Below are 14,666 nucleotides of genomic sequence, written 5' to 3' on the forward strand. Positions count from 1 at the left end.
TTTAAGTGGTTAGGGAGCCTGTCAACCTCTTGGGTCTATCTCAAGAAATTTTTGAGCCCATTAATTTATTCCTGAGTACAATCAGTGTGAAGCAATTATGAAGCTCAGAGGCCCGTTTTTTAAGGTAACTCACTGATGGTAGTTATGGCGAGAGTGTTAGCCATAATAGCATGTGCATGCGCATGCACTAACATTTCTCGCTGAGGTAGCGGGAGGATTGTTGGACCACTTTGCTTAGGCACAAGTGTTAAACAAACTCACATGCGCATGCGTTAACCTTGGTCACCTGCTTTGTGGGGGCAACCTCAAGGCTTGACTCTTGGGATAGTCTGGCTTTTTGAGTGAGTGTTAAACCCGATCACATGCCAGTGTATTAATCTCGATTGTTGATGTATATCTTTTCAGTAATCACTTATATGTTAATCCATTAATAATGACAGTGAATTGGAAGAATGTCACCTAAAAGGCAACAAAAAAATTTGCCTCCGTTGCCAAGTCCGAAACTTGAGGACTTGCCAACTGAAGACAACGCGCCTCTTGATACTCTTGAGGAAAACCAGCTAACTGATGACTATAAGTACTTTGTTTCATAAAATTGACTAAGTTTTTCCTTCTTATGACGCATTCGAGCTCCATTTTGATAGTAAAGATCATGATATACGAATTGTGATTGAGTTGATTTCTACATATTATTTTATCATCACAAGAATATGTGTCATTAATACTCCAAGAAATTTGAGACATTTGAGCAGGCAATCAAAACACTTTTCTAAGAAATGAATTTAGACGATTGGAAGAAGTGTTGTGGTCTTTTCTCAAACCTTGATTATCAAGTAATTACATTATTCTTTTAACTCATTTAAATTATGTCATGGTTTCATAGGGTATATTTAACTTTGTTAGTTATCATGCAGCACTTAAGTTCTATCAATGCATAGAATAGATCACATTTGAGAATCAACCATCGAACGGGTTCAAGGTGATTCTAACATTTTGCTAAGAAAATGGTAAAGAGTTTTTTTTTAGGTGCTTAAAGTACTTTTTATATAATAACTATACCTATCATCTTTGCTTTAAAAGAAATTTTAGGCTGATGTATATAATCATTTTTTAATCTTCCAAACTCAAACCCTAACAGAGGCTTAAAGAGCACTCTTATCTCCAAGCATTTAGATAAAATACTCTTAAAAATGACTCTCCCAAAAGCTTTCAGATCATCAAACAACTCATACTCTATATATTACACGAACAAAATCATGTTCTTAGTGGCTAACACTCGGAAATCTTGTACTCACTACAACAAATGTGGGCTTTTCCAATAAATTCTTTCCCCACGATGTACGATCGTGACAAATAGTGTGTTGATAACACGGAAATTGTTCCTGGGAAAACAAACAAGCTTTTTGCCACAAGATCAAGCCGGCAAGTAAAACTTTGTGGAAAATAACTTTTTGCCACGACATAAATGTTTTTTGTGGCAATAAAAAGTCGCCACAAGTAAACTTTCCAAAAATCATGGGTTATCCATTTTTTGCAAAAAAATTGTTAGCTATTTTCGGTGACGCGTTATCGCCGAAAATAATCTTGTTTGCCAATTTTTTTTTTTTTTTTAATTTTGGGTTAGTAGTATTTGCGGCAATGAATACCTGCCGAAAATAATAATAAAATTAAATATGGTATTTTCTCACAAAAATTGTTCGTGGGAAAAAAAAAAACCTTTTACCATCAGATTACGCTGTGGGTAAAACCATATTTTGTGGGGGAAAAGGATTTTGCTGCGAGAAATTTACGGCGACATTTTATCGCTGCAAATTAGTGTAATCTACACCGCCATACCAATTTGAAGATCAAAGATAAAGCGCCTAAATAAAACCTCACTCTCTTATCCCCCTCACTTCTCTTTTCCCTCTCTCTCCTCCCTCCCCTTGCAATTAACGGAACCCCACCCCTCTTCCCTCTCTTCTGCTTCGGCCACCACTGTAGTGTCGCGCCACCACCACCTCACCGACGACCACCCCTCGTCGAACCCAACCTCCCCACTACGCCTCTCTCTCCCTCTCCTCCTCCCCCGTAACGAGCCTCCTTCCCTCTCGGCTTCTCCACATCGTCGTCGCAACCCGCACCCAAGACACCACCGTTCATTGTCGACGGCACTGACAGCCCTCGCAGGCTCCCTTCGTTCATCCCCCAGCTCCCCCACGATCTCTCCCTTCCCCGTAGCTTCCTCTTTCTCTCACGAGTCTCCACCACCCAGATCCGCTGCCAAAAGCCCACCTCTCTGCCACTCCCTTTCTTCTGTGCCAAGCACTCGACACCTCCAACCCCAATGCCTCTCTCAGCCCCTCCAAATAGCCCTTGCTCAGCATTTTTCCCACGTATTTGTAAGTATTGGATTTTTAAGATTTTATGCATACTGAATGTAATATGAGGTTTAGATGATTAAATTTTATGTAATGGGTTGTATTGAACTCAAGTGTTAGGTGATAGAATATGTATATTTATGTTGGATTGGATTAGATGGGCAACACACATGTTGATATGCCTTATAAATTGAGTTATGTATATGAGTGCATATTGATTTAGTTGAATATTGAATTAATTGGATGCCGCACGACCTGTTTTGTGTGCAACCTGAGACTGCTAATGTGTGCTCCTGGATTCATTGAGTTAAAATGATGTGTCGTTTCACAAGAATTGGGTGTTTATGAACATTGTCATGCTTCTTTTATAGGGTCTTCGTGTTGGTGTCAATTTGGCCTTGGCTATTGCCCTGCACAACATTCCAGAGGTATGTGTCCTCTGATTCCCCAGTTCTTTATTATATATGTTTTGTGTAGAGTGCCATCGTTTCTTTTGGATGCTTGCACTCTGCCATGATAAAAGTAATTTATAACTTTCAATTGCTAACAAATTCTAGATTACCATATTTACTACTAATACCTTGACAGTCCAGTCCTTTACTTCCCTTTTGATGAAATTGCGTAAGATTAAGACGATACTATGGAACTTTTAGTGTTGCTTTATATACTATTTCTTGGTGAGCTAGAAGTTGAATGATTGAGTGTTCTAAAAGCCACAAAGATGAAGGAGTTGGTGTTCAAGAGGCAAAATGAACTAGAAGATCCATCAAGCTGCCAACCACATAGGCAATCTAATACCTACATTTAAATCTTTGTAATATAATTTTGTATAGTTATGACTTGGATGTACTCATGTATATCCTACTCATATAATTTTGTTCTTATATAGTAAATAATTAAAATGATTATTGCTGTAACCTTTTTTATGGGGAACACTGATGTTAGGAACACTAATAATGTCAAGTGGATAACGTTTCATTGACATAATTTTAGTTTTGATTTAACTTAATACTATCCCTATGATTATAGTGCATAGTAGTCCTGTTTTAACAATAGTAACAACTGCTATGGCAGTCCTCTTTTGAAATTCAGGGATCATGTGCTAGATACTATCTAACCAAGTGTGATGTTGAACCTTATTTATATAAGTTGTGCTGTGCATATTTGCTTGTTTCTTCTTCTCATAGTCCTTGTTTTCTATTACAGTAAAATGTAGTATCTGAGGGAAGAGCTTGCAAGAATAGATGAGAGTTGGGCTGCAACATGCTTTGATTCATTACCTCATGTTGTCCATATTTTAACATCGAAAGATCGTGAAGATGAGATTGAGTCAATAACATTGCGTCACCAAGTTGTTCCCTCTTAGATCAAATTGATAGCATAGCCAAGGTTTGTCTATACCTATTTTTAGCTTTCAGATAATACCATATTCTTATAGATTTTCAATCGCCTAATTTCCATCCCACGCTTTAAAACGCTATGCCTACACCTTTGTGTTTGGATCATTTTGCACTTGAGCTATAGTTGCCTGTTTTATTCATATCTAGATGTAGGCATATATATATAAGTAGATGTATTGGTATGCAGCCATTTGTGCATGCTATGATGTGCCCTTACTCCGTTGTTCCAACTTTTTCTTAGAAAATGGTAAAAAAAGTACTTGTACTATGACTTCATCATTTATAAACTAGCACTACAATTATTCTCTTTTAATTTTTCTGGATTTCACAGTTTGGTGATTTTGAAAAATTTCCATGTTCTGTACTTGAAACTTTGGCTTAGGTTCCAACTCATATTGGAAAGCTAATTGCTGACAAGCAGTTTTATGCTGCAGTTCCATGTTTTGTACTTCAAACTGTATGTTTTCTAGCCTTTTTTTTCCTGTAATCCCACTTCTATAAGGTTAATTGTATCTTTTATTTGTTTTTTTTTTTGGGGGGGGGGTTTGTGGAACTTTTATGTTTCTTAAGTTACATCTAAATACATGATCTGATGTCTGGTGGTCTAAATAAGTATAGTCATTGTGTCTTTCAAGTTTCAATAAAGGCTCAAGTCATCGGCTCACTACTTAAGGGGTTAAGGTCAATACTATATTTATAATCCAGTATTTTATTCATCTTGTCCTATCTCATTCTACCTTTAGGATCTTTTTTAATGATTTTACTGCAAACTGCTTTGATGTTTACAAGATCTAGCAACACTATCTTGACCACAAATATTGCATTCTGTCTCATTGTTCACACAACTACTGAATACTCTCGTTTTTTCCATCATTTTAACCTGGAAACTAGTTATATCACTTTGATTTGGGGCTTAGTTTAGAAATTTTATGCATTTGTTCATTGATTAATTAAAGTAAAGGTAGTTTAATTATAAACAAATTTTAATTAAATGTAGTTGTTTGGGTTAGTTATAATATGTCGTTGGTTCTAAAGTGGATTTTCTTTTTCTTTTTTTTTTTGGTTGGGCGATAGCCTATTTGGATTGCAATGGAGTGGATGGAATGTTGTGGCTTCACTTGTGTTAATGTTTGAGCATGGAATGGAGTTGGGATGAAGATAAAATGTTTTGAAGTGTTGGGATTAAGTGATGGAGTTGTAGTGAGTTTGTAAAGTATGATGATGATGTTGGTTTAATAGACAAATTTGTGTACATTAAATGTACTGGGTATGGATGAAGCTTGTAAAAACAAATGAGTGCTTCGAATGGATTGTATGTTGATCTTATAAAGCTTGAATAAATTGTATGGTTGTGGTTTTGTAGATTCATGAATTTTAACTTATAATTCTTTGTGGTTGTGTGGTGTATGTGTATAAATTGTATGGATAGTTTCCTCTCTTGGATTCTCATTAGAAGTTTTTTTTGTGAATGTTAGTACAATGATACATTTTTTTTAAAAAAATTATTATAAGTATGAATTTGGATCTCCAAGATTCGAATATATTTATTTTAGCATATATTAGACTTTGTTACGATCATTTTCTTAGTTTACAATTTTTATTTATTTATTTATTTTTATTTTTTGAAATCTCTTAGCATTTGCCATGAACGAAACTCGTGGCAAATACTTTTCTTTGCAGAAAGCAATTAATTCCCATGACAAGATTTCCCCATAAATAAATATTTCTGACGAAATATTTTGTGGAAAATATATATTTCCTAGAAAAATATTTTATCGGAAATACTAAAGACAACTTTTTCCATGAAGATGTCATGAGTAAAAAGTTTTTGCCACAACCACTTCTCTTAGAGAATAATGTTATTTCTCACCATATTATACTAGATGAGACCTTATTTGCCACGAAGAAAAAAAGTTTTAACCGCCACAAATATCGTGGAAAAAAGAAGGTTTTTCCCATGAACTTGTGATTTGGTGGAAAAGAACTCTTTCTCCATCTATTATATGCCACGAGTCTTCCACAGAACAAATTGGTGAGAAAAATTATTTTCTACTAAGGATATACTTGTTCCCACGACTGTCACTCTTAGGAAAAATCAGTATTTGTTGTAGTGGTACTACTTTATCTCCATTCTTCTTTTGCGTGATTTAAGAAAGAGCTCAAACAGGTACCAATTTAACAATGCATCTGGCAATCTTTGTATTAAGAACCACTGTACAGAATGCAACCAGTAGGGCGTGCAGATATGTTCATAACCGATGCATCGGATGCTTGCTTTGCTATACATGTCTGCTGAGGGAGTGAATAAAGAAGCTGTGTTGAAACCTCTTATCATCTTTGTTGCCACAAATAGTGGAACCTGCATGCAAATATTTACATACGCTCATAATAAGAATATTAGATCATGAAACGTACGGTTAATTAAACAGCATATATATCTAAGACTACATTTCTAATTTGTAACATCAATATCTCCATGCATTTCTAAATAATTCAAGTTAAAAATGAAAAATACGGCCAATGCCAATATATATATAAGCTAAGTTGTATACAACGTACGTTAACGCTATATATCTTGTTATGTGATGATCATTAGAAAATAGCATGACAACGAACGAATGTTGGGGTGACAGTAGTACGTATCAATCTATTTGTACTTCGAGAGTACTTAATTATTAGCATTTTCAAGAGTGAAACAAAGTGGGAATATGATGACATTTTCCTCCCACGGAGTGCTAATTGTTTGGATGGGGATCGGAAAACGTTAATAAAACGGGACTGTGACTCAATATGTATACTATTGTACGTAAAATTATATGTATCATGTGTACGTGCACTACTTTTAAGATAGATATTAAGAGATTTGATTTTTGTAATTATTATAATATTTATTTATTTATTTATTTATCTCCTTTTAATTTCCTCATAAATAGAGACATTCTGTAATTGAGAATATATAATATATGGAGAGCCTCATTTTTCTCCATCAAATATTTCTATTAAGTTTAATTTACATTTTGGACTAGCAGTCTTTATAACTTTGTAAATAGTAGATCAGGAAATTAGGAATATAGAAGAACCTGGCACTGAACATCTATTCCGTGTTGCTCGTATTCCCAACTAATGCATCTCGAGAACATCGCTAGATACCTGTAACAAAGGTCATAAAAACCTCATGCATGCAGTAAGGGCGGTACTTCGTGTTTGCCTATTGTCTTTCAGTTCATGTGTTATAACTCATGTATATTAGATTTTATGGATCAATATAAATATAATCGATCGGTTTAATTAAATATGTTAGATTCTAAAACTCTAATACCAAGATTATATAAATAAGAGAAATTCTATTTGCAGTCCTCAAATATGCAAACGCTTCATTAAATAGAAAAAAGTACCATTTTGATAAGGATATTATTATAATTTTGAAAAAATTTAAAGATAAAATTAACTAGACTTGTAATGCAGTCCCTATTTAGGGACTATACGTAGCATTACTTTATAAATAATGGGTTAACTTGAACTTGATCAGTGTAACCCATTTTAATCTGTTTCATATAAATAGCCGGTTGAGCTTACCTATATACTTATTTTGATCCAATTAATATAATTTCACATATTATACATAATGGATAACTATATATAAATAATTCACAATTAAAATTGAATTCATAATAAATATTTTTGTTCAACATCTAAACCAATAATAGATAAGAAAATTAATACTTTCCAAAAATAATTATATAGTCAAATACTCATATTAATATTATATTCCAATAATAATAAATGCATATAAAGCTAAACACTTATAGAACCTAACAATATGATTTATTCGTTTTATATGAATTGATCGTAGGTTTTGCAGGTCAACCTACGTTTGACCCGTTTATATATTAATCATGTCTTGGTAGATCATCAATCTGTTTTTGACACAAATCCATTTATATTCAAACTCAAATTCGATTATTTTATACCTAGTTGGTGATCATGAATTCACGAGTCATTTTATATATTGTTAGCCAATTATGCTGGCAAACCAATTCATTATTAATGATGGATGAAAATCCAGCTTGGGACCAAAAACATATTACAGCCAACAGTATTCAAAAACCCATTTAGAAATGGCGAAGAAAGAAGGAATGATATTGTAGAAAACAAGAGCAAAAGAACAGAAAATCCTATATATATATATATATATATATATATATATATAATGACATGCAAAAACGAGAGGAACCTTACGCTTTTGTTGAAGCATAGACAGTGCCTAAAGGAAAAGCAGGAACGGCCATGGAGGAACCAGAACCTATGTTGACAATGGCTCCTTTCTTCTTCTGCAGCATTCCCGGAAGCACAGCTCTCGTCACCCAAGTTGCAGCATCCATATTCACCCTTATTAGGCTCTCCAAAACCTCAGAATCAACCTCATGAAGAAACATCGGATAAGGAGATCCCGTCCCAGCATTATTTATCAAAATGCCAACATCTAACCCTTTAATCCCTTCCTCCACCATGTTTGATATCTCTTCCCCACTAAATTTCGCCAAGTCTATAACAATACCTTTTACGTCTACTTTTCCTGCAAACTTTTCCTGTATTTCGTTCGACGTAGCTTCGAGTTTTGATGGGCTGCGACCAACTAAGACTAGGTTAATGCCCTTTGAAGCTAACTGAAAGGCAAGGGCTTTGCCGATTCCATCGGTGGAGCCCGTTACGAGAGCCCAAGAGCCATACTCGTTGAGATTCTTTGCAGGCCTGATGAACGAAACCCAGAGCCATTTCACAAATCGGATGAAGGTTTTGCAGAGAGAAATGAAGCCTAAAGAACACGCCGCTATCAGGACGAAATCTTGAAACTCCATTCCTGCTCGACTGAAGATCAAAACGAAAAGTGAAGTATGATGGCAAGTTTTGCCTGGTTCCCACGTTTGTAGCGTTCTCAGCCCGGAATTATGTATTTGGAATAGCTAGGGATGGGATAAGGGAGGCGCCAGTCATGTGAACAAGGACCACTAGTGCACCGCACAATGTTTTAAATACTGGATGCCATATCCGTTAAGGTACTGAAACGAAATATTTTAATATTAGTACTATTTTGTATACCGTTTTAAAATAATCGATATATAAATAAATTATATATATAAATTATATTCTAAAATAATAGTCTATATATAAATAAATTATATATATAAATATATATATATATATATAAATTATAAGTAGTATAGTCTGAATTGGGAGTCAAAAAATAAGCTTGTAGTTTGAAAAAATAAAAAATAAACAAAGGTCGAAATATAGGCCGGTCCAGGTTAAAATATAAGCCGGTACAGGCCAGTACGGCCGGTATTTGGGTCAGTAGGAAACACATATGATACCTGTACCAGCCACTGGGTCGGTACGGCAAATTTCGACCATACCGACCGGTATGATACGAAATTCAAAACACTGGTACCACACGTATTATTATTATAATTAGTATCATCATTATTAAATTTTTGTTGTTGATCTCAAAGAGTTTTTTTCTTTTTTTAAAAAAATAAAAATAAAAAAAAACTATATTTTTTTCAGTGTCACGTGTAAAAATATATCATATTAATAAAAAAAAAATAATGTTAGATGCAATCTTAACGTATATAAATCTCGCACATTTTTTATTTTGAAAAAAAATTGAGCCCACTAATTATGAGAAAAATAATTTTTTCATGTAGATCATAAATTTATCGATATTTTTTAAAAATAGTATACCAAACTAATTACATAATTTAAGATTGCAAATATTATTTCATTGATAATTAAAGCTCGAGAGTAGGTCCAATGACAAACCACAACCAAAGTCGATACAGTCAATTGCTTAATTTGTCACATACTATGCGAGAGATGTGTAAATGAGGTAATGCTGAGGAATGTTTGGATTAAAATGTTAACAAGTTTTTGACCAATAGTAAAGAAATGGAGGGGAGATTAAATTATTATTGTAGATTAAAATTTTTTTAAAAATATTTATTATAGAAACTAATTTTTATTTGTATTAAAATAATATATTCTAATGAATAGATGAAATACATTTAGATGGGAAGTTTTAATTATATTGTGTCGTATTTATCTTATTTCGAATAGTGGACAGTGTTTAAAAAAATATTTTTTTTTAAAAAGAATCTGATTTTGATAAATTGTAGTTTGGTTCTAGGTAGGTGCAGTACTTGTCTAATTGTATTTTTTACAAGAGAAGTGATAAATCTATTAAAATAAATTTTTATGCGCTTAGGCCAAATTTAAATTATTAGGTTTATAAATTTAGTACTTTATATTAAAATATATTTTATAACTTAAAATATAAAATATATTTTCTATTTTATATCAAAATACTTCAATTTTATAATTTTGTTTTTCAATATCGATCTTTGCACACTAAACACATCGCTTTCTGCCTCGTTTAGATGTTGAGTTAATTAAGAAGAGATAAATTCTTTATAAATAGTAGTGAGTTAATATAGTGAAATAAGTTTTGTGAGGTTCATCTAAGAAGAATTTAGATGCGTTTGGATGTTAAGATGAGTTTAAATATGTTTATGAGATGTTAAAAAAGGTTATAAATTCTACGTATAAAGAGATGTTAAGTTGAAAAAAGTTGTGAGTCTCATATGTAAAAAATTATTGAGTTAAGCAGGGGGCACATGGGCTAATTTTCAGCTTGGAGATGATACTTCCATAGAATGTCCTATCAGGGGAATTATTCGTTTGGACAAACTTGGCATTCTGTATCTTCGAAGAGGATGATGTATTGGTTTGGGAGTTTTTTTGTTGGTTCATTTTGGATTTTTATTTGTGGGCTCATTGTTATCAAGAAATTTATTTTTGATATTTTTCCGTCCGAAGTGAGAATTTTTTCTTAATAGAATACAGTTGTCTAATTGTATTTTTTACAGGAGAAGTGATAAATCTATTAAAATAATTTTTTATGCGCTGAGGTAATTTAAATTATTAAGTTAAATTTAGTACTTTATATTAAAATATATTTTATAACTTAAAATTATATTTTATCTTTTATATCAAAATACTTCAATTTTATAATTTTGTTTTTCAATATCAATCTTTGTGTACTAAACACGTCGCTTTCTGAAATATTTAGGCTCCGTTTAGATATTGAGATGAGCTAAATTCTTTATGAATAATAGTGAGTTAAAATGATAGAATAAGTTTTATGAGACGTATTTAAGATGAGTTTAGATATATTTAAATGTTAAGAAGAGTTTAGATGTGTTTATAAGAAGTTAAAAAATATTATAAGTATCGCATGTAAAGAGATACTGAGTTGAAAAAAGTTGCAGGTCTTATATGTAAAGAAGTTTTGAGTTGAGTGATATTTAATAAATTAAAAGTTGGGTATTTAAATATTAGATTCAATTTAAACTTAGATTAAATTAAATTAATCTTATTCATTTCAATATCCAAACGGGGTCAATTTTTTGTTTCAAACAAAATTAATCACAACTTGTACGGACATAAATGATCTTAGTATTTTGGATTCTCAAGCAAATACCACAAGAATAATACTGGGCTCAACAAGTATCTCGCCGATTTTTTATTTTATTTAATTAATTATTAATTTTTTAATAAGTTGTAATTTTTATATTTTTTAAAATGTTTAATAAATTTAAAAAATTATTTAAAAATAATAAAAAAAATAATTTAACCTTCTCGATGGAGACTGTTGGTGGATGTAGCAGCACTCGTACGAAAATTTCAGACCTCTAGGAGCTTTAGGTCGGCTAGCCATCACCAAAAATGGAAACGCCGTACGTGCACATTACTCCGTTCGATAAAAACAAGGCATAGGCCATCTGCTATTGCTATGTTTTAGATGGAATTGAGATGAAGAGTCCTTGTACGCAACTTCTTACTGTTATTCAATTTCTGCACACCAGCTTACGTGTAAATAGAAATTAAAACGGTACGTTTTAAAGGTCCAGAAATTTGCAAATCCAAATTACCCCTCCAGCTCGTTCTTCTTTCACATCGCAAAACTAAATTTGCCCCCGACCCCCGCATTCTCTCCAGCCCAACTCGTTCTTCTTCTGCATGGCTTCACCCCTCCACCCGCAGCTGACATCATCATCGTCCATTTTGTTTCCTAGTATCTCTCCATTTCTAACATGAATCATTTTATGTGTTTTTGTGTTTCTTGGATCATCTACAGTTTTGTGTTTGTTGGATCTGTAGTTTTTGTATTTTTTAGTTGCTGATTTTGGGTTTTTTCTCATCCAAGAATGGCATAAATAGTAGCAAAAAATACTCTGCAACAATAATGCTTTTTTTTTTTTCACTATGGAGCAGGAAAAAAACCAATTAGCAAAAACAGAGAAGAAAAAAGTAGACATGAATGATGATTCCATTCTTGCATGTTCATGAGCGTTAGTTGGCATAAACAGTAGAAAGGATTAAGTGACTGAACACTTGCATTGGGTGATCACTCAATCTAACAAGTTAGTCAAGGTGAATCTCAGGTTAACAACTTTATGTTACTCGTCTGAGTTCAACAAGGGATTTTACTTAACAGATCTGAATACTATTAGACTAGGAAGATGAAGCCTTTAGGCATTTGTGCTAGTGAATCATAGCTTAAATAGAAACTGCCCCCCACCCCCGCTTCCCCCTAGGAACGGATTAAAGACCTACTTGGTGTGAGTAACTGTCAAAAAGAAAACTTCTTGAACTGGGTTTACCGGGTGAGTTTAATTGACCATGTGAGTTTAAATTTTAGCTAATTCTCTACCTCTAACTGGTTGTTAATGTTACCAGAAACACAACCTTTGTGAATTTACATAGCTGTTAGTGTTATGTATTAGATGATCAACATTTATTTTTAGCTAGATTTAAATGCTTGTGCTGTATTGTATTATACACGATAAAGAGTTTCTCCAGCATTATTCATAGCAAGTTACCACGTGTTTGACACTAGCTATCGTTTGAAGCGTAGGTATTAAAGTGCTTCCTGAGTTTTAAATATGATTATTTGAAAGGACTTGTGTGGATTATGAGTTTTTTTTTCCTTTGTTGGTACAGGTATAAATAATAAAGGTTCAATATGCAAAGGACACTAGAAGTGAAAAGGCCATCTTTATCATTTCCAATGCAGAGGATTGATGTTGAAAGTATACTGGATTTCAAAATGCACGTTTGAGCGTGCATTATGTGTATTGTGGACATGATATGCTTCTCCACACATGGTCTTGCCTGAGAAATTTGAATTTCCAGTTGATGAGCGTCACTGGAGCTGCTTTGATAATGTAGCTTGGCATTGGGTTATAGTGTAATCCGTTTTTCTGATATAGTTTTGGAAGTGTAATCTTTTATTGTATCTAAAGGTGGTATTTTGCTATTTTTAGTACATTGAAACTTTACAGATTTGGATCATTGTTTTACTTTAAAAGAATAAAGGAATGTTCCTATATAAAAAATAAAAAAAATAGAGGGATGAGAATTTTCTCAGATTCAGTAGTGGGAACATTGCATACTTGGATTCTACTCTGTTTTGAACTTGGTCATGGTCGTTGCACTGGACTAGTGTCATTGGTAATTGACAGTGACATTCTATGTTTTTTATTCAAGGGATTTTCCTTCTTCCAATTTTGGTTGTGAAGATGCAGGTGACTAATGATGATATGCACATATGTGCATACATGGTGGGCAATTGCATACTTGGCTTTTTGTCTCTGATTTTTTTTTTTTGTTATTACACAACAAGATGGTCCAGCTTGCATTTCCACATTCGGTTCGAACAATGCATGTTGAGCATTGGCATTTTTTTGAGGGACAATAAGCTAAGAATTACCAACAAACAAAAATAAATGCAACATTTATTTTTTTCCAAACTTTATATTTTCATGTAGTAGATGCATAATTGAATGAACACCAGAAAAGTCACCGGGAGAGAGAAAATCTACCATGCTGCATGAACCAAATGAAAGAAAAAAAAATTATTTTGCATAAAAGGAGCAATGAAAGTTAATATTTACATTTAAAACTAACACGATACATCTATAGTCCGAACCAACTAAAAACTATTACAACAGATACAATCCAGTACAGACAACAACAATATACGTGCACTCTTATTCTCTACAATTTGTTTTCAAAGTTCGTCATCTTGCTTGTGAAGCTCATTCTCTATATCTATCAGTTTATCTTTTTTTTTTTAGCTTCATACTCACGCATTAATAAGTCATCCTCCCTCTTTCGAACTGCATTCTCTCTTGTTAAAATCTTTTCATGTACTGATTGAAGTATATCTGCCAATATGAAAAATTGATTCAGTTCACTTACAAAGGAGAAAAAGATATAAAGAAAAATTATAAAGAAATGACAAAAGAGAAAAAGATCTTGATACAGTTCACTAGAATAGTAGTAAGAAGCTTAGTAGCTTACCATGGCAATCGGACAAGTTTAGATCTGCCACATCTTGCAGCATGGACTGACGATTGTGCAGATGTTCTATGGCATATGGAGGATAAAAGACTGCTAACTTTAGGATTTTTTTTTGCCTGTAATTCTTCAAAAGAAAAAAGGAAAAAACATATAACAGCAAAGTAAGCCACACTCTAAAGGCTTGTGAGACATTTACTTGACTATTAAAAAGGTGTTATTAGCATACAGTCAAAAATATTTTATTATAAAAGAAAAAGCCAAGCAATGGCATTATCACCAATTTATTGTCAAAACACCATACACACTCAATAAAGCTACAGCAAAAGCTTAAAAATCAAAGGGTTTTACGAGTGGAATAAGAAGAAAGAATAAAAGATCTCTAACCTTATGCAAAACAACATAAAAAGGACCTTGATCTGAAAGGGCCTGTATAAATCAATGGCTACAAAGAATATCCCCTTATTCCTACAGCACAAATAACAAC

The 14,666-nt window shown here is 33.0% G+C and overlaps 1 protein-coding gene and 1 long non-coding RNA gene across 2 annotated transcripts; one reads left to right on the forward strand and one right to left on the reverse strand.

Moving 5' to 3' along the window:
- Nucleotides 1-1,023: 1,023 nt before the first annotated feature.
- On the reverse strand, nucleotides 1,024-8,729 carry LOC121240239 (very-long-chain 3-oxoacyl-CoA reductase 1-like). The gene is made up of 4 exons (XM_041137635.1): nucleotides 8,000-8,729; nucleotides 6,841-6,910; nucleotides 5,878-6,119; nucleotides 1,024-1,294 (listed from the first exon to the last, which is right to left on the reverse strand). Exons 1-4 carry the CDS (start codon nucleotides 8,617-8,619, stop codon nucleotides 1,270-1,272), a joined length of 957 nt encoding a protein of 318 aa, XP_040993569.1. The 5' UTR covers nucleotides 8,620-8,729; the 3' UTR covers nucleotides 1,024-1,269.
- On the forward strand, nucleotides 1,949-4,292 carry LOC121240240. The gene is made up of 3 exons (XR_005935494.1): nucleotides 1,949-2,381; nucleotides 2,732-2,788; nucleotides 4,143-4,292. It is a non-coding gene; the product is annotated as an uncharacterized LOC121240240 (long non-coding RNA).
- Nucleotides 8,730-14,666: the final 5,937 nt, after the last annotated feature.

The sequence above is a fragment of the Juglans microcarpa x Juglans regia genome, chromosome 7S (assembly GCF_004785595.1).
Source record: "Juglans microcarpa x Juglans regia isolate MS1-56 chromosome 7S, Jm3101_v1.0, whole genome shotgun sequence".
In the NCBI taxonomy this organism is placed as follows: domain Eukaryota; kingdom Viridiplantae; phylum Streptophyta; class Magnoliopsida; order Fagales; family Juglandaceae; genus Juglans; species Juglans microcarpa x Juglans regia.

Excerpts from the sequence above, each read along its gene's own strand:
- LOC121240239 (XM_041137635.1), bottom strand. The coding sequence starts at position 8,619 with ATGGAGTTTCAAGATTTCGTCCTGATAGCGGCGTGTTCTTTAGGCTTC. Across the intron at positions 6,911-7,999 it reads GTCTATGCTTCAACAAAAGC|GTATCTAGCGATGTTCTCGA; the intron begins GTAAGGTTCCTC and ends CCTTTGTTACAG. Across the intron at positions 6,120-6,840 it reads GAATAGATGTTCAGTGCCAG|GTTCCACTATTTGTGGCAAC; the intron begins GTTCTTCTATAT and ends ATTTGCATGCAG.